General features: G+C 41.2%; 1 protein-coding gene and 1 long non-coding RNA gene across 4 annotated transcripts; both read right to left on the bottom strand.

Annotated features, from left to right (window-relative positions):
- Window positions 1–1295: 1295 nt before the first annotated feature.
- BIRC2 (baculoviral IAP repeat containing 2) lies at window positions 1296–11167 on the bottom strand. Of its 2 annotated transcripts, XM_085575655.1 has the most exons (10): window positions 10965–11164; window positions 7665–9721; window positions 7457–7556; window positions 6756–6794; window positions 6163–6241; window positions 5554–5602; window positions 4460–4702; window positions 3049–3303; window positions 2855–2896; window positions 1296–2051 (listed from the first exon to the last, which is right to left on the bottom strand). In XM_085575655.1, the coding sequence occupies exons 2-10, from the start codon at window positions 8497–8499 to the stop codon at window positions 1858–1860; spliced, it is 1836 nt and encodes a 611-aa protein (XP_085431781.1). In that variant the 5' UTR covers window positions 8500–9721; window positions 10965–11164; the 3' UTR covers window positions 1296–1857. The 2 variants fall into 2 exon arrangements, with proteins under 2 accessions (XP_085431781.1, XP_021385010.1); XM_021529335.3 differs by lacking the exon at window positions 6756–6794 and having other exon boundaries at window positions 10965–11167.
- Window positions 11168–11384: 217 nt separating this feature from the next.
- LOC146768649 (uncharacterized) lies at window positions 11385–23030 on the bottom strand. 2 transcript variants are annotated; one of them, XR_014953897.1, is made up of 4 exons: window positions 20048–23030; window positions 19792–19947; window positions 13373–13530; window positions 11385–11687 (listed from the first exon to the last, which is right to left on the bottom strand). It is a non-coding gene; the product is annotated as an uncharacterized LOC146768649 (long non-coding RNA). The 2 variants fall into 2 exon arrangements; XR_014953896.1 differs by having other exon boundaries at window positions 19792–23030.
- Window positions 23031–26399: the final 3369 nt, after the last annotated feature.

Genomic DNA, 26399 nt, shown 5'->3' with positions numbered 1-26399 from the left:
GACCTGAGGGAGATACACACAGGCATCACAAATGACACTGAACACTTTTTAAAGCCCTGAATATCCTCTCATCTGATTTATATGTAGTTAATTGCAGTGTCTGAAAAACTCTCACCCCACACAGTTCTAAAGAAAAATGCATTGCTTAAAAAGTCTGCCTGCTAGTATGTTTTTTCCTGTCCTCTTCTCTGCTCAGAAACAAGGTGTACCTGCTAGCACCGCCACACTTTTCAGGTGAGCCTGACCTACCCAGCTCCCCCTGCAGGTTCATCTTAATCTGTAGAAAGTAATCTTACTAATTTCTCACCTGGAATAAATCAATGAAATTTCAAGTCCTGAGATTGCTTTCTTAAAAAGTTGTCAAAGGCTGTGAAAACATCTTAAGTTGTTACACAAGACAAAAGAGCTTTTAGAGGCATTTCAAAACCAAGAAAGGAAAAGCACATGAATCAAAGCTGTTTAAAACTACATTTGAAACATTTGATTTGAAACATTCACATTTTTAGTAATAAAAATAAATGGAAGCTGAACAAAGCAAAAGTCTGCATTTTAAAGAATTACAGCAAGCCAACCTACAGGTAAAGAATCCAGGTCTGGACTGAAGACTGTGTTATCCACACTCAGGCTCTAAGTGTGGGCAGCTGTGGACTGAACTTTAAATGAGAGCCAGACAAACTGACTCCACCACTTCAGGACCTGTTGCCATTAACCTGGCAGTATTCTTCCAGTGACTGACACGAAATCCTTGCAACCTACTTGTGAACACCTTTGGAGGTATCCACCATGCAAGTCTAGGGATACAAAGCTGAAAAAGATCATGAGTCAACCAGTAAGGGAATAGGAGCTCCCAAAATATCAGTTTACCAAAACAAAATCCAAGACTTCAGAGATGCCTGGGAGATCCTATTATTTAACTGCACAATCCCTATAAAGTTCCAAACACAGAAAAGTAGCTTTTACATTTAATCCCTAGCACAGACTGTATGGCTACCCTCTGTCTCATCTTTAAGGTCACAAGGACCAGGATTTCTGTAATTTGGAAAATCAAATCAGAAGGAAGTACCAGATGCTGTTGGAGTTTTGGGGGGGGCTACTGTTTGTTTTTAAATAGAGAGGAAATCACCAAACAGCAGAGAAGTTCACTTCCCTGTTCAAAAATGAAGACAAATGGAATGAAGTTTTACTTTACTACTGCAGGCAAACAATCCCAAACTTTGGTAAGGAAAAGACAGCATTCTAATCACTGCAGTCTACAGAGAAAAGTCAACAACAGCAACAGAATAAACAAGCCCAAGTTTGAGAAGTAGAAATATTTTAATTCAATCTTCATAAAAACTATTAGTAATATACATTGCACAAGTATCAAGACATGAAAAATCTTTACAAGTGCTGCTGTTCCTGCAACAGATAGCCTCTTTTCTCCTTAAGTCGAGAAGAAAGCTAAACCAGAAGTAGCTGAAGTTAATTAACATTAACTATTAATAACAGCAATTTTAGTATATTTCCTCACATCCACATGGAGGAAACTCAAAAGAAGAGTTATGCCAAGCTCCATTTTAGGAACTTAACAAAAAACTTCTTTGAATTAAAGTGACACTAGTGAAACTACTTTCCCTACTCAGAAAGGAAGGCCAGAAAAACCTCACCCTAATACTTGGTTATTTTTATGAACAGAGAATCTTTGGCACCGAAGGCCTTCTATACATAATCATACACGCATCATAATGAGGATATGCCTTACTATCACAAAACTTTTGTTAGCTTTCTGTACCACAGTTTTCCATTCTTGAGATACAGCTGTGTTAAGCTTCAGCAGTGAAGTATGGCAGAACAAAGACATTTTGTGAATCTCCCTCTTTACGAAAGAAATGTCCGGACTGTACCCTTTATTATCCCCCTGCAAATAGGGCATTTTCTAAGGGATGGTGCACATTCTTTGCACACCACTAAGTGACCACATGGAATAAAAACAATAGAAACTTCTTTGTCCATGCAAACTTTACATGTTCTTTCCTCTTGCAATCTTCTTAATTGTTCTTCCATAGGTAAACCTGGAAAAAATAAGGTAAGTTTTTGTCAGCCTGAATATATGTGAATAGATCAAAACGTTATTTATTTAGAGTGTAGCCATGCCCCTTTCCTTCCACCTTTTATTTCGCTGCCTCTATTGAGTAAATATAGATGGCAGTGAACATTTTCTAGAGCTCAGAAAGTGGCATGCAAGGAATTAGTCTGTAGTACTTTCCAGTTCTGTGAGATGATGGATAGCCCAGGGGTTGGAGGCCAACCAGTGTTTACATTTTAGCAAATGTTTTACTTTTCTTGGTTGGATATCAGAAACACAAATACAGCCTGACTGGTGGAAGTGGGCTATATCCAGGCTTGTATACTTTTCTCCAGTCTATTAACAGATTAAACTGCAGGACCAGAGCAAACTCAATCTCATGTCTGACAAGTTTTTACCTACAGACCGTTGGTCAAACTAGATCTCAGGACACCTATGCCCACTCTGGAAAAGCATAGATGATATGTTAACCAATTACTCATTCTCCAGTCTTTACCAAATGCCTGAACGCTTGTATCAGGATCAAGTCCAGCATGTGCTTCTCGGATTGTTGAGCTCCAGAAAACTCTACATCCTGTGATGTGCAAAAGCATGAGCAAGGCACAGGACACAGCTGATAGCTGACAGACTTGCAAGTATGCAGAAGCACTTAACTTTTGGTTAACTTTTTCAGTCCATATTACTAAAGCAGAATTAGAGAGAGGGTAAAGCATCAAACCTATTTCTTAACCAAAGTAATTTTTTTTTTATTTTAGTTGTCTTTAAGATAGAAGGTAGAATTTAAGGTACCTGAAACATCTTCTGTGGGAACGTACTTGATGGTCTTCTCCACTAGAATAAAAGAAAAGAAAATCCTTATCATTTAACTAATCTATGTTCAAACAGCATGTTTGTTTCTTTTTCTTTAGACTGTTGTGAGAGCACTGGTAAGACCTCTATAAAAGGATATCCTTTAAAAACAGAAGGAAACCAGAGACACATACCAAATAAATCCTTGTAGAGCACAGGGTCACAGTCTCGCAGACAGTTCCTGAAGATGCTGGCTGCTTCATTTCCTTTCACTAAAACTGTATCTATCAGTTCCCTTGCCTGCAATGGTAACTGAGTCTTCTGCTTAATAACATCATGCTCAAGTTCTGTTATCACTTTAGCTGACAGTAAACTGCCAAGGATTGGCAGTATACATGTTAAACGCTGGAATAAAGCCATTCGATTCTTCTGGATCAAGTACAAATCATCTGGAACACAAGGAGGAATTAGATAAGAGAATTAGGAATACAATACTCCAAGTTGCACTTCAGTTTAGCAATAATGGATATTCTTTAAACTCTACTTGCAATATTTGCTTATTACACATTATTAATAAAACACTCAGCAAGTTTTAATGGTATTCACACAATGAACAGACTTAAGGAAACCACAAACAAGCAGCTTCTGAGCCAAAGCCTGTTCAGCAAGAAAACTTCCTGCTCCCATCTCTAGGTTAAATGATCACAGAGGATCCCATGTAACTCCATATTAGTGAGATTTATACTCTCTGGGCAATTGCAAAGAAAAAACTAACACCACCACTAACTCATTGACATGCCAGAGGTTAACTTTTGTCAGTGCTGGGCTGTAAATAAAATAAAGCTCTTCTATGAAGCATCCAACACAATTACATACAAGAAAACCAGAAGTACAGCACAATCAGATTCTGCAGACTATTTTAATACTCTACTACAAACAAGAACAAGAAAATTTCTAGTAGGATTATAATGCTGAATCCATCTATGTTTTTTAAAAGAAATACAACTAGGAAAGAAGCATCCTTAATTTCATTTATAATTGAGAAGTTTCATTCTGCTTCACAAAAACAAAATCAGAAGGATTTCTTCAGGCTTCAAAACTTACATGGCATTGAAGCATCAGGAAATGTTAAAGATACATCAAATAAACAAATTGCTGTCATATATGGGCTGAGTCAGACAGAAAAGCAGATCTTTGTCCATCTTACAGAATCTGAATTTGTAGAACTTTGTGGCCTATCCTTAGGAGGTAGATATGGTGGCTTACTGATTCAAGCAGCTCAAAGAGCAGCCAAACTTGGATAAAAAATAATAGCGTACCAACTGTTTCATTGACAGCAATATAAAGGCACACAAATGAAAAAAAAATGGCTTTGGAAAGAAGAGGTGTTTCTGAACTCTTGGCCTCTGCTATGAACCACTTTCCTAAAAGGGAGTGAAACAATTCTCAGGCTGCTGGCTCCATACAGATATCCTGACAATGCTTTTATAGAAGCTGATCCTAGCAGTAATTAAACTAAATCACTTGGCGCATAAAAACAAATATAAAAACTATACATATTACTAACAGCTTCAGATTTCACTTTTATTTATGCCTGATGCCTACCTGATGCTACTTCTTCCAACTGCTTTTCTTTCTCTTCTTGAATTGTCTCATCTTCAGCCATGAGCAGATCAGACACAAGATCATTAACAGTCTTGTAGTTTTCTCCAGTGGCCAAGATTTTACTTTGCACTGTTTGCTTTATTAGCCTTCTACTGAATCCCATCTCCAAGGCAGCTTTAACCACAGGCGTGTTCATCATGATTGCATCTTCTGAATGGCTCTCTCCAGGTTCAAAATGAATAACTAAAGAAAAAGGAAAATCCTTGTGTATAACATAATGAATAAAATATCCATACAACCCCAGAAAGTCAGATACATCAACATTACCTACATACATGAACACTGACCAGTAAAAAGTTTCAACTGTTTAAAGAGAATTTTTTAAGTAGTTTTAAAAATGGAAGCCAGCCAGTCCTAGCAGCTTTTTTTGTACTTCAGTAATTTCCAACTTCAGCCTTGAAAAATGGCCTGGGAGTGTGCCAGGGGTGGGGGAGGGAAGTCAGTTTATAGTACAAACAATTGTTCTATTCCAACTCTTGATCAGTAATCTGCATTTAATTTAGTAAACACCAGACACATGGGATTCTGTGTCATTGTCCTCAGTCAGGAGAGACTAGGACAGCATACACTCCCAGAGGGTGAGTGGGTTTTTCCACCATAACTGGAGTCCAGCCTAGAAAGACTTCACTGTATCAGCTTGCCCCACCTTCTTCCTTAACTGCTGCTGCTCAGCTCAGAGCATTTACTTAGTTGTGTGCCAAAGAGATGGAATTGCATAACTGTATAGTCATGACACCCTCTAGCAACTGTTCCACCCAGCTCAACACTTGCTTTGCTTAACGCAACCCTGAAATAAAAAAAAAAAGCAAGTGTGCAACCCAAAAATTTTAATATGAGCTGCTAGTATGAAAATAAGGAAAATGAAAAACAAGATCTCTTAGAGATGTTTCCTCAGAGCTTGTCAATTCAACATTAAAATTATTAAAATTTTAGGAAACAAATCTAAGAATTGGCTATCCAAAGCTAACTCACTTAGCAATCATTAAGCTTGCAGAATGCTGGGGGAGTTTAAAAACATGCTTTAATATACATACTTGGAGGATCAAGGTTTTCATTTACAGGTGGATCAGAGGTCGACAAGAGCTATAGAACACAAGAGAACTATGTTAGGATTGAAGTATTGCTCTTCCTTCTAAGTAGCTTTCTAACATATTGTTTGTCATCAATCTTGCTAAGCTTCCTACCCATTAAAAATTTCACCTGCAGTTACACAAGTCTGCAAATTTGTGCAACTGTATAATCAACACAAAGCTACTGCTGACCACTTCCATGAAGTGAAGTCTGGTTACTCTTGCCATAAGAATTATGAATACAAATAATTCACATTGTCCATGCCTGATTTCTGAAATAATAATTACTGATCTGCACTATTCAGTGTATAATCAGTATTTCACTCTGCTAACACAAAGGAGCTCACTGCTTCATAGAACTCTCCAAAAGTAATCTGTAGAGGTTAAACTCTACTAGTCAAAGACTAGCCATGGTTCAGCACTAGTTTTTTTCATGTGCTCATGAAGAGAATTTATGATGTTAAAAACCCAGGAGAAGCATAAGCATAAATGAGACAGAAGAATTAACTCGAAAAAAGAATACAGCACTGTTCAACACGGGAAAACCAAAGTTACAGGACATTAAAAGTTTACCTGTTCAAGGAGATGGGGAAATCTGGCCTGAATTTGATCTACAAACTCTCTTCCTTTTACACGAAGCAGATACTCACACCTGAAACATTGACAAAAGTGCATCAAATTATACTTTCTACCTGCCAAAGGAAAAAAAACATAGAAGAATGGACAAGTTTAAACCCAGTGGAAGTTAAATATATTTCTCTTCCTTCAGAAGAGAAAAAATACTCTTAATTGGAAGCTTGGTGCAGCCTAGTGTCTGGTGACACTTGCATAAAGTTTTTCCATGACATCCAGCTATCAGTAAGCTTATGTATATAAATGCAGCAGCTTTACATTCTGCTACCACTTGTTATCAAAAGGGTATGTCATGAGAAATGACACTATGTCAGAATCACTACAAAGTGCAGTTTCTATAAGATAAGCTGTTTCTATCTTGCATCTCACCAATCTTACCTCCTACTCAAATCATTCTTAAGAAATAATTTAACAAAATATGATACCATTATCAAAGCCAGGTCTGCTTCACTAACACAGATTTATCTCTTATGTACATTTACTGACAAGCTTAACACAGTAAGAAACAACAACTGACATTTAGCCTTACATGCATCATATAGTCCAGCAGTAGCTGATAAATTGCTGGAGATCTACAATGAAAAGAACTATTATTAGCTTTCCTGAAATTAAGTGCAACTATTTCCATAATGGAGGTGGTGATTTCCACAGGCATAGATAACAATTAGGTATGAAATTGCCATTTAATTATAGGTGACATTAAAAAGTTATTTCTGTTCTTTTTCCAGTAGAGACATACTAAAGAGCCACTGAAACCTTCACAAGCCCTTCCACACATAGGAAAGTAAACTGTGCAAGCAGAAAAACTGGTTCATGAGCATTCAGCATGGGCACAAACCCAGAACCAATGAGTTAAACATTCATTTTACTTCATTTCTCAGCAGCCTTTGCTCCCCTTGATCAGGGAGGGGGGCACTGACTTACTGAGTGTTTCTCTTACACAGAAAAGTATGCTCATTAACAATGCAGTCTCACTTGTTGTTAGTGATCTGGGGACACAGACAGCTTTTAATAATGAAGGGGAAAGCATTATATGTCATTGTCAATGAAGAAATGTTTTAATTACACACACCTACAGCCTTCAGAGCTTTTCTACATACATGCAATACATCCAAATTAGAGTGAATCTGCATATAAAATAAAGTTAAACAGAACTAGTAAGTGCAGTACATATCTACCAAAATTAAAAAATTTAGGAATATGAACAAATTATGATGAAGATTTTGCAAGTTACCTTGGAAACCACTTTGCATGCTCAATCCATGGATCATCTCCAGATTCCCAGCACCTTAAGCCACCATCACAGCAAAAACACTTCACATCATCATTGCGACCTTAAAAAAACACAAGGCAAAATATCTAGCAAACCCTGACACAACTTACTTGAAAGTAAATGCTGATATAGCAGCATGAATAAAACTGGACAAGTCTGGGTTTCTTACCTACATAGTAAAAGCCAGCATCTGCAAGCTGTTCAGGCTGAACTGGAATTCTGGTTGGCCAATTTAAAAATGTTTTAACACGTGCTTCATGGGTTTGCATGCTCACATTTGAAACATTGAAACTCTGCTGGTCTCGGATAAGGTTTTCCACAAAAGGGCAGTTGGGATAGTGTCTCCGATGCTCTGACACAGCATTATCTTTTGGTTCCCAATTATACAGCTGACCACCACAGGTAAAACAAGCAACTTTGTCTGCTGTCCCCAGGTAATAAAATCCAGCCTTTGCCAAATCAGTGGGTGAGAGAAACGTCAGTGGCCATGACTGAAAGGTGCATAGCCTAGCATCTTCTGTCCTCATAGAATGATTGTGAAGCTTAGGGCTCAAGAATGGAAGGTCTTCAGCTGCCCTAGTAGTTACTGGGTCATGAGGAAAACTGGAAAATGAGCCACTGAAATATCCAACCTGTTCTAAACTTGGAGAAAGTGCTATGGAATGTAGAGACGGTGGCAGACTGTTTGCAATTGAGGGTGAAAAGGCAGAACGAGATGACAATCCCGCGTTGTTATCTGAAAGCATTCTTTGAACAAAACTGCAGCGAGGATACAGCTGCTTATGTTTTTCCATAGCATTATCTCCTGGCTGCCAGTTATCCAATGTTAAGCCACAACTGAAGCACTTAACTTTATCTTGCACACCCGTGTAATAAAACCCAGCCCGGGCAAGGCTGCGCTCTGACACCGGCGTGTTCATGGGGAAGGTGGAGAATGTTGACATTCTGTAGAGTTCACAGGACAGGTCATACTTCAGCTCGTCACACAGAGCACTCTGCCTCATGATGCTAGTCAAGAAAGGGCTATCTTCCACTGTGTTCAAAATGGACTGTTTTGGGAAAAATGGGACAAGTCTTCCTCTGGGAGGTAGTTGTGTGCATTAAAGGCAATTTGGAACAACCCCTGTCTGTACAAAAGCAACTTTTAAAGTGTAACTTCAAATGTGCACATGAATAGAACTGACCTCATGATTTAACAGCCTATAAACATTTGGCAAGTTCTTGTACCCTAGTTTAGCAACTTCTTTCAGCTCAAAAGTTTCCCCATCCCATTTTAACAATTGAAGAAAGCATGTTGAAAAACAATTTCCATTAAATCACATAAGCATCACATGCTTTATGTGTTCTGTATATCTGGGAGAGCAGTAACAATTTGTCAGGCTAGTGGAGGTTCAGATCAAAAGAGGAAAAAAACACAAATGGGTTTATCAAAACCCTTTGTCAATAAAGAAACTAAATTGGGGGGCAATTAAAGCAATATTGTTTCTATCCAAAACATATGTTAGATGATTTAAGGACAAGATTTCACCCTAAACAGCTGATAAATATGTAGCTTATACACACACAAAGATTTTAGTTTGTAAAACCACACTAGGAGGCTGAAAAGAAGACTTTATCAAGTTCAAAGGGCACACAAAAAATAGAGACCCTGAATGATGGTACTAAACTAATCTTAGTATATTTGCCACTACTGAACTCCAAAAAAAACCACCTCTCAAGTTCTGCATATTGTTGTAATAAGTTGTTAAGACTAAAGAAGCTGGTTTACACTCAACTTCACATGTATAGAGTATTCAGCTATTAGAGAAACAAATCCTATACACTGTCTCAGACAAGGATGAACTCTCTTTATTAACAAACCTGGGACAGGTTTGTCTACAAGTCAGCACCGAATCAACAGAGCACTTCACTTTTAACTCGGTGCCTTAGTTACAAGTACAGAGTTAACCAATTTAACATAAATTAATTGCCTTGTGTTGAGACATTCAGATGCTTTATACTGTTGAATTAAGTTTTTCCTGTATGCCATGGTTATGGCATACAGAAGCAAACAGAACTCTCAGATTAAAAAAAAAAAAGTATTTGATGCCTTAGTTTCTTTATTTCTGCACAGAACTACCTCCCGGAGGTAAGACTGAAGTCCCTTCTAAAGGTGCCTACGCCTCCATATTGGTACTGACTGTCCTCAAGGAGAAATTTTAAGTATCTTTTGTGGCAGAACAAAACCTGTAAGGAAGAAAAATAGTGTTTTAAAATACACAAGATGAGGTGCATGTAATGTCTATGCAAACAGCAATTACACTAACTGGAACAGCACAAGCTTTCTGCATTTATAATATGTTAAGGGCTGGGAGAGACCCTAAAGATCCTCTAGTCCCAACCTCCCTGCCATGGGCAGAGACATCTTCTAGTAGGAGCAGTCACATCCAACCTGGCTTTTTTTGTAGACATCCCAATTGCCACTATTGAGATGTCCACAACCTCTCTGGGCAACCTGTTCCAGTCTCACCATTCTCGCAGTAAAGAATTCCTTCCTAATATCTAACATCAGCTTCCTCTCTTTCAGTTTGTACCCATTACTGCATATCCTGTCACTACAGTTCCTGACGAAGAGGAAGGCTCTCTGGCTTCCCGGCAGACCTCCTTCGGACCTTGGCAGGTTGCTAAGGGATCTCCATGCAGCCTTCTCTTCTCCAGGCTGAATAGCCCCAAGTTCCTCTGCCTGTCTAATGTCAGCTAGGAAGTTTCAGGGAGTCAATTTCACGTACTGTGAAATGGAGTGATTTCACACAGTCCATTTCCCTCTTATTGACGCATATGCAAAATTGTTTAACCCACAAGCAGAATTTTTTGGCAGATTAATCAGGCTACTTAATCGCAAGCTGTATAACTAAAGGTAAAATCCTGTACTAAAGAAGTTGCATACATTTAAATTGGTTTAAGCTTGTAGATTCCCAAACAATGAAGACACAGTTTTATAACACTGACGTAAAAGAGTACTGGATTTTCTTATTTAGGTAAATCCAATTATATTTGAAGCAAGGGCATCGGCAAAACTGAACTTCCCTAAAAATTCAAGTACGGGCAAACACAAAGTTCAAAGGGTTTTTACATATTTAGCTATGAACACATATAAAGTTAGGTATTTAGTAGTCTGGTCGATCGATTTCCAAACAGCTTTTCCAGGAACGCCTCGGTTACGATGACACAGCACTGCAGAAACAGCTCCCTGCGCTGAGGCCCCAGCTCCTGAGCAGCAGCGCCCGCACGGCGGCGACAGCCAAGGCCCGGCCCCCGGCCGCGGGCCGGCCCGCTCCCCGAGCGGGCTCCAGCGGGGCACCGCGCCGGGGCACAGCCGGCACCCGCAGCTCCTCCAGCCAGGCCGGGCACAGGCCCAGGGCACGGGCACCCCCTGCTCCCACCCCGCCGGGCCGCGGCCCAGCCCCACCCCCCTGCGCCCCGTACTCACGGCCTCAAGCGCAGCCCCGCAGCGGGCCCCACCAAGGCCCAGCCTATATGCGGTGCGTGGCAGGGGCGGGGGGAGAGGAGCCCGCCCCGCGCCTGGAAAACTCCGGCCAGGCCGGCCCGGCAGCTTCGGGCTTGGCCCGGGCGCGGGCCCCGCCTGATGGCGCTGGCCCGCCCGGCCCAGCCCGGCCCGGCCCAGCCCGGCCCAGCCCGGCCTTCCCCGGGCCCGCGGGCGCCCTCGGCCGGGCGCGGGGGGGAGGCGGCGCTGCCGTCAGCAGCCGGGACTTTCCTCCGCCCCCTTCCCCGGGCGGGGGAAACCCGAGCGTGCGGGGATTTCCAGGCGGCTGGCAGGCGGGCAGGAAGGGGAGCGGCCGGAGGGGCCCGCGGAGCCGCTGGGGCCCGTGCGGGACGGCGCGCCCGCCGGGGCCGCGGGGCAGCACCGCTCCCCAAACCCCGCGGTTCTCCCTGACACCGGCCCCCATCGCTTTGCTCGGCCGCGGTCCCTAATACAGGCATCTCTGCCCCCTGCAACATGACCCGTGAAAGACTTCGGTCACTTGAAAGCACTGGGGAAGATAATGAGGAAGATAAATAAGACCATAAATTTCCACTGGAGGGGTTTAAGATGTTATCGCTGCATATCGAAATCTGAAAAACTTCCACAGTACTTACCAGAACGCTGACCAAGAGCTCAAAATGTCCCAGCACAGTCATGGTCTGGGATTTCCTATGAACAAACAGCAGATGAGAGATTTTAAAAAGCCCTGTTTTGTGATGACAGATTGGTAGTAGGGTGTTCACACAACTGAGAACTGAAGAGTTAAAACAAGGAAGTGTAACAGCATTATGACACTTTGGGTAATTCTCTATATCAGAGTTCCAGTAAAATGAGTTCGCGAGAAACTCATTCATATATTTTCTAAGACTCTTTCAAAATTCCTGCTATATGTGATGACATTTATCATATATAACAGTACGGTCAAATTTGAACGGTGGCAGTGATATCTAGTACAGCACGGCTTCTACTGTAACACTATCATCATATAATGACAGAAAAATTTTTGCAGCAGTTGCAGAAAAAAAAGTTAAAAGCTTCCTTTTGAACTTTAAAATGGTTGTCAGATCCGTGATATATTGTTTTAAGGAAGCTGCTGACACCGGGAAGAGAAGGTTCAAAAATGGAGCCAGCTCTTCAAACACCTTATGTGAAGAGCACTGAGGTGTGGTTTTGTTTGACATTGGGAACTGTTCAGTGCTATGCAAGGAGCTGAGCTCTGTATTTATGTGTGGCTTTAACTGCAAGTGCTTAAAGATGTACTTTGACTGGTTATCTCCAGTTTCAGAACTTCAAGCAGGACTCCCCAGATGAAGTTATACTGATCTATTATAAGAGATTCTTGACGTTTTACTGTACATTCTCCCAAAACAAGTTAACCCAGTGCTTCTCCTTAACTCTCCTCCCTTCTTTATGCCACTCCACACCCAGCCACTATCTGCCCTTGCCCCTCTGTACCCTTGGCCTCCTGCTAATCTGGCAATAGCAACTGCTATTTCCTCCCCTCCCAGGCCTCCAGGCCAGCAGTTTCAGGTTCTCCCTTTGTCCTTGGCAGCCTCATGTCGAAGTGGAGGAAGGGAGGGGGGATAAAATAAAAAGCAGGCTAAAATGCTTATGATAGGAGAAAAAGAGGTGCAGCTGCCCTGAGCTGTCAGGCACTTTCTGCTTGCTTTGCCTCATTCAGTACAGTAGCAGCCCCCCATTCCCAGTAATTTCTTCGCTTTCCAGAAAAAAAGTTAAGAGGGATCTTCCCGCACTTAGCTGCAATGATGGACTGTCCTTTACCCAAAGGACATGAAGTAAGAATGTAACTAAAAGGTTCTTCTTAGGACTGAAATTCCTGAGGAGCAGTGCATTATCATTAGCGTGTCTGGCTTCAGCCTAGGGCCAGGGTAACTCTCCAGAGATGGAGTAAGAGGACAGCAGTGATGCTTAAGCCCTACCCAAGCTAAATTCAGGCTTTGGCTTTGGTTCTCAGGCTGTGGCCTATCAGTAGGACTGTTTCTTATTCCAGCCCTTTCACCAACTGCAGCAACCTTCCAAGATCACAGTCTTGACCTGAAAACTAGTGAGTGGATGGGTAAAACAAGACCCTGGGCTTTGCAGACCCTTAGCTCTGGAGAGGAGGGAAGAAGGCAGCATTCAGATAAAGCTGTCCTCAACCACAAGAAACCGCAGAGGTCAAAGTACTAATAAAATTGCTGCTGCCACATTAGCAGGGTTTATGCAAATAAACCTCATGGCAGTGTTGACTGAAGTAGCAAAGGTGAGAGGGCAAATTTCTGGAGGTGGAAGGCAGTGACCTCACAGCATAAGTGCATCATCACACCAAGTAGCACAGCCGGCCCTTGAAGTACCTGATGCAACTGCGAGTCCAGAAGTCTTTTCTCAAAGTCCTGCTGAATGTCAGTCTCCCCATGCTGTCATCCTTCACTGATGCATTCTCCAGTTTACCATCTTCCACAACATTAAATGTCTGGCTTTAATGGTGCCTCTGTAATACACCTCTAAACATCTATGAAGAGGAGAGATGGAGAAAACACATATTGTCATTTGCTTTCCCATTGCTAGTGACTCCTGTATCCATTCTCCCAAAAATCTAAAACCCCTTGTAAAACCTGTTTTAAAAAATAAAACCAATTATCACTGCCCACATTTTTCAGCTTCCCAAAGGTATCAAATGCCTTCATGGGACATGATCTGCTTATTCTGAACTCCATAGTGTTGGCTTCACTGCAAGCATGAATCTCCATTCCAGCAGTAAGGAGTAGGTTTCCTCTTATAAACTGACCTAACATGGTGATTAGGGTTCCATAAAAAACTTCAGAAGGAATTCTTTAACTCTTTCAGGACATAAGGGGAAGATGATGAGAAAAATAAGAAAAAATATATATTAAGGATAACTTTGGAAAAGCTGACTTGAGGCAAAACATACCATCTGTAGATAAAGTTGTGTTATCTTTTCAATTTACAAATGAAGCCAAGTCTCAAGAGCAGAGTAGCTCTAACATCCTCTAAACATGAGATCAGATAAACTATGTTGTGATGATCTATGTGGGTGCAACTACCCACTTCGTTTTGACTAAACACAGCAATATAACTTTAGTCACAGGTTTGTTCACCTTTGCCCAGGGGGAGAGGAATTGATGTTTCTCTTCAAAACCTCTCTTCACCGGGAGAGGCCTGATGAGCTTAATATCCACAGACTGTGAATAGCCAGAAGATGCACAGGAGATAAGAGATAAGAGAACCAAAGAATGAGAACCAGATTAGCATCAAAGGCAAAGGATCAATAACCAATAGGAGATCGAACACTAAAAGTTGTGTAATTTAAGACCAATGAACATGAATTTCTTTGCGTTTTTTATATATAAATATGTGAGAAGTCTGGTAAAGAACCATGTGTATGATATTCACTGCACAACCTGGGCATGTGTCAATGAAATAATTTCTGTTGCACATCCTGGCCAGAATAAAGTAATGCCTTGATTCTCTTAACAGTGAAAAGATGTTGTTGTAGAGTTTCTGTTTTTCCCATAGTTTCTTTGACAAAGGCACCTACATCTACACCAGCAATAATTATTACTTTTACTTTTTCTAAATCAAAATTTTAAATTGCATTTGGGCATATAGCAAAAAAAAAAAAACAAAAAAAAAACCACAAGGGACAAATATCTAGATATTTAGGGCATCCATGACTCATTGTGATAACTCTAAATGTTCAAGGAAAAAAAAACCATCCTGCTGCTCCCTTTCTGAAGGTCAATACATTCACAGTCTGAAAAGTTTCCATTCCCTTTGCACACAGACAAGAGTTTTCTTTTTCACATCCTCCTACGCAAAGGATCACGAGTACCAAAGTTTAGGTTTACCTAAATCAGTTGTGGATTTTCTCACATTTAGTGCTGCGATAAATTCTCCTGTAAGCCATAAGTAGTCTCAAGAACATATCAAAGCCACACTGAATAAGTTGAGGCTTTTAAATCAGTCAGAAACTCTCATTAATATTTACTTGAAAGATAAAAAATAATCAGAATGAGTTGCAAGAAGATCTTGGTTCAATTCTCTTTTTAGGTTGGAGAATCTGCTCACTTTTCAAAGTTTTATCATCTGCTTCTAGGAAGACCATTTTATTCTCCTGGTGGTAAAACAAACATACCATTCAACAGCAGATAGAAACGTGAAGAATGGCAAAGCAGAGATGACTTGACTAAAATAAACCACAATCAGGCGGGAAAGAGGACCACTTATATATCAGGGAAATAAAAATACTTCAAATTTTGTCAATTCAGAGCTCCACATTCCTGGGTTTTTCCAAAGGAGTTGTCTTTCTAAACAGCAAGTTGTCTGCTTTGACTCCAAGTTACTTCCTGCTGTCAGAGTAAGAAAGCTTCTTTATCTCATTTCCCTCATTTATTCCTCATTATCTCTCTGTAGATTTTAAAACCTTCTCAAGGTGTTTAATTTGCTTTAGTTGAACCAGCTCTTGCCATTCATGTTCTTGGGGAATTTTTTGTCAATATTCCTTCAACTGAAAGAGACTCAAATGTGGCACTGTTTAATTTCCTGAGGATTATACTGGAGGTTTTCTACCAGGACTGCTGCTAGATTCAGGCAATTACAAGTGATTTGTAAATCATGCTAAATATGATTCCATCCCACTGTACCTAGAAAATAGGTGATTGCCTTGACAGAGTGCAAAGAGTTTAAAAGGCCAAAGATCTCAGAAGTCAAATCATCCATTCAGAGGCTACAGATACAGGATGAAGTTTCCCAAAATACCTACATCACCTTTTCAAATGGCATATAAACACAGGGGAACACACTAACTTCTACAAACTCACATACAAAGAGGAGTTTGAGCTTTCTGTTGCAACATGCAAAATAAGGCCCCAATTCTGTAAGCAAAACCAGAAATCTGATCTCTGTGCCTGCCTGAGTTCCCAATGCAGCTCATGGGGAACTGGTTTGTGATTTACAGCAAAACCAAAAAACCCCAAGCCCCTGTGTGAAAACTGAACAAGCCATAAATCAGCTCTCCATGAACAACAATGGCACAAGCAGTTGTAGCAGACACAGGGTTACATGACAGGACTGGGGGCTGCTTAGGTTAATCCTGCTGCCAAATGGTACTAAAACTGCAGCCTGAGAGAAGCTGAGCTTTCCAGTTTTGTATTCTGCTGCATAGTACTATGGTTTTTAAGGACAGAAGAGAAACAAGAGGAATCAAAGGTGTACTGAAAATGCTTTCACTTTCATTTCTTAAGACTTAGAGGAAAAAACAAATTAAAAGTAGTGTAGTATGCACTACTGAAAAAATAGTTTCTTTTAGACATTAAATTGTAATATTTTCATGAGAATATATTAGAGTAGAACAGTGAAAACAAAAAGTGATGTGTCTTTGATAAGGGGTTAAGCTAGCATTTTTTGGCTAGTCGCTACAAATGGATTAACTTACATATTATGACAAGGTTAGAAGACTGGGTTTCTAGAAGATGGAATGTGCTGTCATATTTTTACAGATTGAAAAGTTATTGGGGTGGAGTGGACAGACATGCTTTCTTATACAAAAAAAAAAAAAAAAAAAAAAGGATTGCATAAGTGAGATGCCAAAATCAGGCTAAAATGACATGAGATTTATGAGATTTCATGCTGAATACTCACTTGGTGTTTTTTAGTGGACTAGCTAGAAAAACTGCACTGTTCCTGATGCACTTATTCAGAAGGACCACCTCAGACTCAGAAATCAGAGTATACTGACAGGACTTAATTTAGCATCAACCAGTGACTACACTGACCTAAAATCCATCTATCCCAGTACCATGCAGTACCAGATATCCCTGGTATCAGCTAATCTCTTTCTGTAATGAAAACCACCTCAGCCTTTAGTACAATAATCTGGGCCTATTATCTGAAGGTCAATGTTATTAATTGTGATAATCCAAAAGGTCACACCAGTCCTTATGAACAAAGATTTTTGTTTGGGGAAAAAGAAGTTTGCATGCAAATTGAAACATTTTTGTGTCAGGAATTCAGAGTGGCAGTGAGCATAGCTGGCTTGGGAAACAGGAGTTAGATGCTGTGTTCATTACCCCACAGTGCTGCTGAGACAGAGGGTACGGTAGCCTTGGGGAAGCAAAGGGTCCTTTGTTTCTCTGCTGAGTTATTTCAGCAGAGAAAAGAGCACTGTCCTAAAGATCACTGAGATCAAAGGATGTGAAAAGGGCAGAGGTAAGATTCTCCCACCCTTCTGTTGTGCAAGACTTAAGAAAGAAAGCACCCCATTCCTAAAACACCAGACAATAAGAACATTTTTTGAACAAAAAGAAAATCCTGATAAAATGTGCTTGTACAGCATCTGGAAAATTAAGCCCTAGCCCTTGAGGCTTTAAGTCTCTACTTTAAAAAACATTAATGTCTTAAGTTGACATGAGATGGATTTTATCCTTTTCTGAGAATAAAGTACATATTTAAAACAGACTAGACCACCATTTCTGAGACATAAGGTGCTGTGCTCCCTTCAGGCTCTGAAATACTGGAGATTAAATTACCATCTAAGGGCTGGCACAGTAGAAGTTTCATTATCAAACGTGTTGAAGCCTTAGGCACACGGCATGACTTCTAGCACCACCTGCACATTGGGAAGTACAAATCAAGGGTCTGAATAAAGTACCAGTGTCTTGAGGCTTGATACTGGCCACTTGCCACTTCTTTATGACTTCCTTAGTTTGATTTTAAAGAAAACTACCTTTTATCCTGTCTCAAAGCTCTTCCTAATAGATTTTTGAATGTATATCTAACTAGGAACATTGTTTGTGTCTGAACTTTGTCAAACACATAGTGTAGGTCTCCAGAACACTGTCTCTTTCACTTGGCCACACAGTTATAAGCACAAAACAAGCTACTGTGAGAACATTTCCAAAATTAAGCAGGTTATCTTACTTTGAAAGTATATACAAAAGTTTGGCATTGGCCCAGGACTGTAGGAGTTTCTGGTTTTTGTGATTCTGTTTTTCTTACTTGGAAACAATAGTGGTATTCATGCCTGGGCAGTTCATGAGGTTACAGCTTCTGAGGCTGCGTTTCTGAATACACAGCAATCACTATAAAAGATGCAGCATACTTCAGTGTTACCACAGTGATTTCCCTTCTGCTGGCTCGTGTAGAGTAATTTAAAAATGTGTGTGTTTTAAAGTGAAGCAGTGCTTATGCATATGAAGCTACTCAATCCTGCATCCAGACATGTAGACCTGTGGGCCAGGACTTGGTAGACTAGAATACATGTACTTTGTTATTGTGAGTGCTATTCTTTTGTTTCTGTCCTTTCAAATCTCTGTCCCCCTTCAGGCCACTGCTCTCTACCCAATGCTAATCTCCTGCACACAGAAAATGAGCACATTTATACAATATCCTGTTTGTCAAATGTTGTTTTGTCCTTTTAGTTATTACACACAAGCATTCTTCAGCTGACAAGTTGTCAGCTGCATTGTTTGCAGGTTGTCAGGCCTCCCACATTACAGTGTACTTGCCCAGCCTCAGAGAGAAAGACTATGGCTTTTTCATAGACAAAAATAAGCAAAAAAATTCATTGTAAACCAATTTAATCTGTTCAATAAATAGTTGAACAAAAGACAAGTGTCTGCAAAGCAATGTGTGTTTGTCTTCACTAACATAACACTATGGCAGGCACTGCAGTGAGCTAGAGAAAGCAGGCATGCCACATCAGCTCAGAAACAAAAAGAGCTGCTGACCAACAAAACTCTCGTGAAGCACCAAAAAAGGGTGCAGAAGCTGAATGTCAGTAAAGAGAGGGACAAAGGTTACAGTGATGCAATTGTCAAGAGAGAATCATCTAGTAAATTCTGTAAGGGCTATAGAACAGATATTTATATCTGAGTTGGTCAGTCCTTATAGTTGAATGGAAAGAAGAACACGCCTTTAGGACGTGCTTTTGTATTAAATCCTAAAATAGATATTTCAAATGGATTACATGCATCACCCCAAAGTGCGTTTTTCTTTCTGTTGATTGCTAAGGAGGTGGGAGTGTTAAGGCACTAGGGAGGTTGTTCCAAGGTCTTGCATTTTTGTAAGATCATTAGGAGGCAAACATAACTAAAGTCAGAGGACAAGGGAAAATTATAAACAAGTCAATGGTTGTTCCAGATATAAATGTTTTTAGTGCGCGGTTTATGTAGCAAAGGCAGGAACTCAACAGTTTTCTCACGAGCCAGACCTGTGGTCTGCTGCACTTTCTAGGAATAACAGAAAATACAAGAAATTCTATAGCAGCAAATTATGAGTAAACACAGCAGGTCTTCAGATACTTTCTTCCCTTTGTTTCTGTTCATTTTGCACTTTTTTCCCATTAGAGACAGAATTTGATTAAAAACTGAAGAAAAACAAAACTAAAATTCTTCCTTTTGGGGCATGAGATCAGAACAAGAGTTAGTTTTTTTGTTTCTTTTTAAAAGCACTATTTTGGAGGGTTTTTTTTTGTTTTTTTTTAAAAAGCTAATTAAGAAAGGGTCATTGTTTTACTGGTGCAATTACATATAATGAGCTATGGCAATAACATATTCCTAGGAGGATGCTATCTGTAGGTGTCCCTTGGCAGACCTCAGCGCATGTAACACCAGCCCAGGAGGACTAGGCCGGGTAGCCACATGCCCTGGTCTCAAAAAACCTTTTCTGAGCAGCAAGCACCTTCTCATGGTTGGCCTGCAGTAAGGGCACTGTCCCCACTGCCACATCTGAACGTGAAGATCCACATACTCACCAGCCATGGCAGCTGCATTTCACATCGCAGCAGTTCAGCCATCTCATCCTCATCCTGTATGTTCAGCAGGTAAAATGAAAGCAGGAGGTGACTGCTGTTGAGGCAGCCAGAGGGAAGAGAGGGGTATAGGGATAACTGTTCATTGGGAGGGTGGTCCTGCAAAAGAACGCAGCAGTGCATTTCACACATCAGAATTTTGGAAAGCTGAGCAATCCACAGGCGGGTTCAGGCACATAGAAACTTTTGACATACTTACAAAGTGTGGCATGGGGCCAAATTTCACAAACAAGTAGTCAAGATAGTCAGAATTTTCTGGCTGCTCCCACCAAGGACTGTGTTTTCCAGAGAATGATCAATCATGTGGCATGTCAGTGGTATTTTATTGCCAAAGAGGCTTCAGTGGAATCTTCAGATTTCAGATTGGTTTCTGGGAAATAAACTTTCCAGAGAGCAGGATATTTGACAGCATTAGCCTCAAAATTTGTGGAAATTGTCTTTGAGTCTGAAGGGATGTGAGAGTTCATAGACTGAATATGGAATTCTCCAGTCCATGGAGCCAAGGACTCAGAGGAGCCATGCACATCACTGCTGCAGGGCTGGAGTGTTTCTATGGTGAACATCTGCTGTTCCAGCAGAAGTGTATGCAGCAGGCAAAGTCCATCCTTGAGGTTCCTTGGGCTAGCTACAGTCATCCGAAGTGCTACAGACCACAAACCTCAATGGAAGGCTGTTGTGAAGAGAGGGAAGAAAAACAGGCAGACTATCTCCCCTGCCCCTTGACATCCCCCATCATCTCCTGCAACCAGCCACTGCTGAGCCCACGAGACTATGCTTCCCCCATCTGTGCCCCAAAAGGGAGCTGCAAACAGCTGTCTCTGCCCCTCAAAGAGAATTTACAGGAGCTTGTTGACCTGCAACACAGGAGAAGCCAAGATTCAGGTAAAATCTGTGACATGTATAGTGTGGTATCCAGTTCAAAGGACAACCAGGGCAGGCCATGTCCTGCCACGTGGCCATATTCCTGGAGCAGGAGGTGGTTCTTGTGAATTTGGTTAATGCAGATCAGCAGGTCATAGGCTATGACTTAGGCAATGAACCTCCAGGGCTGCTTCTTGTCACAGGATGTTAATGTGGTAAAAATTCATGTAAAGAGGAAGAACAAAGTACAGCATTGTCTGCAATAATTTAACTACCCATGTGCTAAGAGCTGAGGGTGCATGGCCTTTTTGCATCCTACCAGAGTTTACAGGTACTATTGCACTTTTCTATACAGTTCTATTACGTGAATTCATAGAATTATTTCACTGGACCAGGTTACTCAAACAACCACTAACCCAGCTTTGAACACTTCCAGGGATGGGTCATCCACAACTTTTCTGGGCAACCTGTTTCTGTGTCTCACCACACTCACAAGAAATAATTTCTTCCTAATATCCAATCTAAGCCCACCTTCTACAGTCACATCACATGTTATAAAGGTTTTTCCTCAATGACTTTAACTTCAGAGAAACCTCTCCTTCAGTCATACTCAGCCACTTGCCATTTTCTGAATGTTGATTCTGAAAATTAGGGCTAGGAAATATTCCTGGCAGTTCAAATGCCAGTCCTTCTCATAGTGTGCCACTCTACACAGTGGACTCTCTGCTGAATGCTGATTCAGCTCAACTCTACGTTAGTTTAAAAGAAATTGAACCTGAAGAGAACTGGGTATCAAAGACTAAAGTATGGAGGTTTTCAATTTATTTTTTTTAATCAGTTGGTTAACAGAAAAAGAAAAAAATTTCCCCCCTAGTTTTGCCTAGCAGAGTTAATTCTTCTCTGTCAGCTCTTTCTGAAAACTAAAATAGTAAAAAGTGAATTCACTTTCTCTAAAATTAACACAGAATCCCAAATTAATTAAATTATGATCAACAATAGAGAAAAAGATAATGGATTTGCTAATCTCACCCTGTGTAATTAGGCATGACAAGACTTATCTCTGCTCCATTGGAAATGTAGCAACGAGTACAAAGCAGAGACCCAGGGAGCTAATTTGGTTTCCTGACCCTTGGATTTGCAGAGGTACCTTTTTAAAGCAGTGACTTGAACATCGCGCAGACACTGCCTGACACAGGCCGGTGGGGAAATGCCAAAAGGGGACTGGTGGTGTTTTAGCACCACCGGGTGGACAAATAAGGGGAAAAAAGTTCATTTTTGAGACTGTATGCATGGGTGTCCTGGCAGGAAATAGTCCCATCTCAGAGCAGGAGCCCTGAGCAGTGTCCCAACCTCACCCGTGCTGTTCTTCTTATTGACAAATATCTCAGGAAGTTCTCACACATCCCTTCACCGAACTAGGCATTTGTGTTAGACTGCATGTGATCCCAAAGTCGGGAAAATCTTCCCAGAAAACATTAGATTTGCAAATACAAACATAATATCTGTAATAAATATGACCACAATAGAAAACAAACATGATCTATATTTTTTAATTCAGAATTTCAGTTGCCTCAGAAATAGCTCAGATATTGCTCAGACACTTCTCAGTGTTTTCTGCCAGTTTTGTTTTTCCTTTGAAATCGATGCCCTGGTAGGTAAATGAGTGGGTTCCTTAAATCACAGGAAAAAGCCCTGCTTAATGTAGTGTTTCAAAGTGTTTCTTACACCTTGACCATTCTGTGGTCTTTTGGACAGTAATTGTTGTGTGTGGCTGGCCTTGGACAGCTTTTAATGCTACTCACAGGAGATATATGAAGCCATGTAGCAGCTGTAGCTACTCAAGAACTGCTTTCCCCTGGCACCAGATAAGATAGTTTGTTGAATTAAGTAAAAGTTCTCTCATCCTCCCACCTATATTCTATGTGTTTTACTGGCACACTTCTGCTGAAAGCTTTGGCCAGCTCTGTGCCCTGTGACTTGCCTGTTATGGATCTGTTCTTTGGATTACACCACAGCCCAGAGAGCCCTTTGTGCTACTCCACGAGAGCACATGCTGTCTCCTTATGGGACACTTACCTTTGCCTGACATAAGCCAGGGAGAAGGTGAAAGCTTGGGGCATTCTGGCAGCAGGACCCCCACGGTGGCCCGTGTCCCCGCTCACCAAGCTGGTGGAAAGTAGGCAGAGATGGCTCCTTTCCAAGTTGATGCGGGAGACAAGGAGTGGCAAGGTTCCCAAAATATATCCTATAAAAGGATAACACTTGGGCGACTGGTGAGTATCCTTTGGGATACCTGACCTCACTGCTGTAGCCAGGACATCTCTCCTGGCAGCAGCTCCAGGGCATACTACACACACCCTTTCTGCAAATTCCACATTTAATAGCACATTTGCTGCTTGCTTATCACACACAGCCTGCTTGCTTAAAATAGAAGCATTTGAGCTGACGCCTCAGGTCCTCTCAGCTTTGAATGAAGGAGGGAAAAAATCCCCTTCAGAAATTCCAAGTGTACAAATTGTAGTTCTTGCTAATCTGTGTCATGTACTTCTCCTTTGTCCCACTCACACAGCTCTGAGGGTCAAGTGAACTGCTCAGTCAGGTCAGGTAGATTTCTCAGCTCTTTATAAAACATCTGAGTACTTGAATCCAAAATAATGTAGCCACAGACAACTATTCATGTGCCTAAAGAAAGTGAGAAGGACTAGTATTTTGCATGTTAAGGTAGTTTGGTGGAAGAAAATCCACCTCCTACCTACCTGCCACTGTACCATACCAGACATGGCATTTATGTCTTCAGCCTGAGCACTCTATAATCCTTGGCTGTTTGATAGTTGAAGCATCTGTAGGAAGACTGGCAAATTGTGGCATTGCTGCAAGTTATTTACAACCCAGACATGTTGGTTGTAATAATTTAAAACTTCAGAGTAAGGAGGGAATTCACAGCAGCTCCTCTGCATCCTGGGTACATGAGCAGGCTATCAGGCCAGGGGCCTCAGCCTGGTGGCCCAGGTGCCAGGGCTGGTTCACCCTTTCAGCTGATGGCACACGAGCGCAGCCACAAGAGCACGACCCCTCACTTGCTCCTGGGAACTGCACAACTCATGGAGCTGGAGACCTGAACACACTGGGACACTGAAATCACTCAAAATCAGCAGGGATGGGCAGTAAGTGTATTACATCCTGTGCAGTATCCCCTATCACAACAGCATCAACCACTTTCTCTCTTCTAAAACAAATAAGTTGCAAAGACAGCTGGGCTGAAGGGAAGCCATCTGAGCTATGGACTTAAGCAAGGCAATGAAATCCCTGAAAGGCAGTATTTTAAAAAAATGTGTTAAAAGTTCTGCATCCCTAGAACTTCTTGCTGGTTCATTCCAAGAAGCTTCTCAACTCTTGCTTTACCTGTTGGAATTTTGGATCATTTGAGTCCTCCTAAATGTTGCATACAGGGAAAGTGGGTGTCTAATGCCGGGTCCAGCCTCCATTTGGAATAGGAAGATCCTTAAGTATCTGGTTCTCAGCATCTGGGAGATCTATTATAGAGCTTGTTCAGAAAGCACACTTGGTTCTGGCTGGAGCAGAGGGCCTGCATTTTGTCTCTCCTTACCGTGCACTGCCCAGCTGTTTGTGCACCAGCTTTCTGTGTCAACAGAGCTGCTGCTGCCAGGTTCATTCAGCAGTTTCACAGGCCAGCATCTGTGACCTTGCAGTTCCCAGGCCTCCCTTGGAACAAGGCTGATTAAAGGAGAGATTGTGCTCTCTCACAGCTGTCCCGGTAACTCACAGAAATAGGAAAATATATGAATGGACCATAAATGCATTTGAATACAATGAAGTTATTGTTCCTGCTCACCCAGCTGTGGCAATGACTTAAGGAAAGCAAAGAGTTTGTGCCTTGATTTTCATACTAGGCGTACGAGGGCTTTAAAAAGCACAGATGGAGTATATGACTCAGGTCTCTCTTACCCCTCTTGCCACATGACTGGCTCAAACCTTCAGGCTCTCTCACCTACTGCAATTCTGTTCAGAGCTGTAGCAATATGTTTTATTTCCCAACTGAACTTCCATGGAAATGCAGCCCAGAGACCTGAACCTGTCTGACTTAACAGTGCTCACCATTTCCCTGCCTGGGGACCAATCAGCTTCTCACCCTGTCCCCTGCCCCATCTGATCCTCCCCAGGAGGCACCAATAAGCAATTAACCTTCTCATTGAGAGCTTGTTCCTCACAAACACCATTCCATAATTGGGTAACAGACATGGAAAGGAAACAGACCAAGATCCAGCCAGCACGTTCCTGCACGCAATGCCACACTGTGCCACTTCCCTCTAGTTCATGGTGCCACCTACCAAACCACCTGATTACATGCACCTTTTCCAGAAGACAAAGAATGTAAGTGGAGGGTAAAGTCACAGAACTTTAGTCATAAATAAAGAAAATTGTGGGTTCCCTGCAGTTCTGATTTTCTGCCTAGGTCTCCATTCTGACAATATCTGGCAACATCCCAACATTTTCATACCTTTGCAGCAGCTGTGCAAAGCAGTTTCTTCCTCAATGCAGTGTGTTCCCTTTGCTCCTAGTGAGTGGGAAAAGTGAGTGCACTCACAGAAAACCCAGGTACTCGCGTTGGTTAGTGTAGACTGTAGATTAGTTTAACAGCAAATAATGTAAAGGAATGTACTACTGAAATGCAATGGGCTATTTTTGAAAGAAACACTCTTGTTCCACCATTGCAGCTGGTGGAATGGTTCTCATCCCAAAGGAGATGTCCATTTGTATGACCATGATTAAGCTGCTGGTGTTACCCAGCAGCTGGATAACTCCACATCACAGGGATTCATCACCATTAATCAGGTGCCAATGAATTAGGTAACTCTCCAATTACACCCACAGTTCACCTGAGAGCATTATAGATGCAAAACCTGGGGGCTCAATATCTGGGGCTTCAGTGTGAGAAGTACATAGAGCTACCATAAAATAGTACCTGGGTATTGCTTTTTCATGAACATGATGATCGAATTGAGTGAACATCAATCCAGGGAAGTGTTATGCTAGATATCAGACTAGATAATGATGAAAATGTCTCCTGGATTTACAGCTGTGAAATGGCTGAATCCTTTCTACAAATGACTGGGCAGACTTAACCCTGTGAATCCAAAGTAGAGCTGGCTAACCAAGTTGTCCTGTAGACAGTTTATCCTGTGTCATTGGTGAGCAACAAATCTCCTAAATATGCCACTTGTATCTACTATCTTGTTTTTGAACTTATATCTGAAGATGATATAAAAGAAATTCAAACAGTGTCTGGGTCTTATAGACTAGATGGGTGTTACAGACTATCAAGTTTTTTAGTTGCCTTTATCTGAAGCTCATTCATGTGCAAAATTGTAAGTCAGTTATTTCTTCCTTGCTTCTCACATGCAGATTTTTCTCAGCATCAGGAATTTTAAAAATCATTACAAAATAGGCTGGGACTGAAATGAAGCACCTATTAATATTTCTGATTTTGGGAGGAAACCAGATTTTACTAAAAGTGCCTCATTAAAATGGAGCTAGTCTAATCTAAATCATGGCTAATCTAATCATGGCTTCCTTACTGATTTTTTGCCTTCTTCCTTTAAATAATGGTTCATGGTCTGGAAGCAGCTTTACATAAATTGCCCTATGAAACTCAGTATCGTAATTCTTAA

Source organism: Lonchura striata, chromosome 1 (assembly GCF_050655825.1).
Source record: "Lonchura striata isolate lonStrDom1 chromosome 1, ASM5065582v1, whole genome shotgun sequence".
NCBI classification, from domain to species: domain Eukaryota; kingdom Metazoa; phylum Chordata; class Aves; order Passeriformes; family Estrildidae; genus Lonchura; species Lonchura striata.
The sequence above is the reverse complement of the archived record's forward strand: the minus strand, read 5'-3'. Positions and strand labels throughout refer to the sequence as shown.

What these genes read in the sequence shown, in the direction of transcription:
- BIRC2 (XM_085575655.1), bottom strand. Translation starts at nt 8,499, where the DNA reads ATGAGGCAGAGTGCTCTGTGTGACGAGCTGAAGTATGACCTGTCCTGT. An exon ending in CATGCAAAGTGGTTTCCAAG is followed by an intron (nt 6,795 to 7,456) that starts GTAACTTGCAAA and finishes TTTTCATTGTAG; the next exon opens with ATCTCCAGCAATTTATCAGC. An exon ending in TGAAAACCTTGATCCTCCAA is followed by an intron (nt 4,703 to 5,553) that starts GTATGTATATTA and finishes CTTTTTCTTTAG; the next exon opens with TTATTCATTTTGAACCTGGA.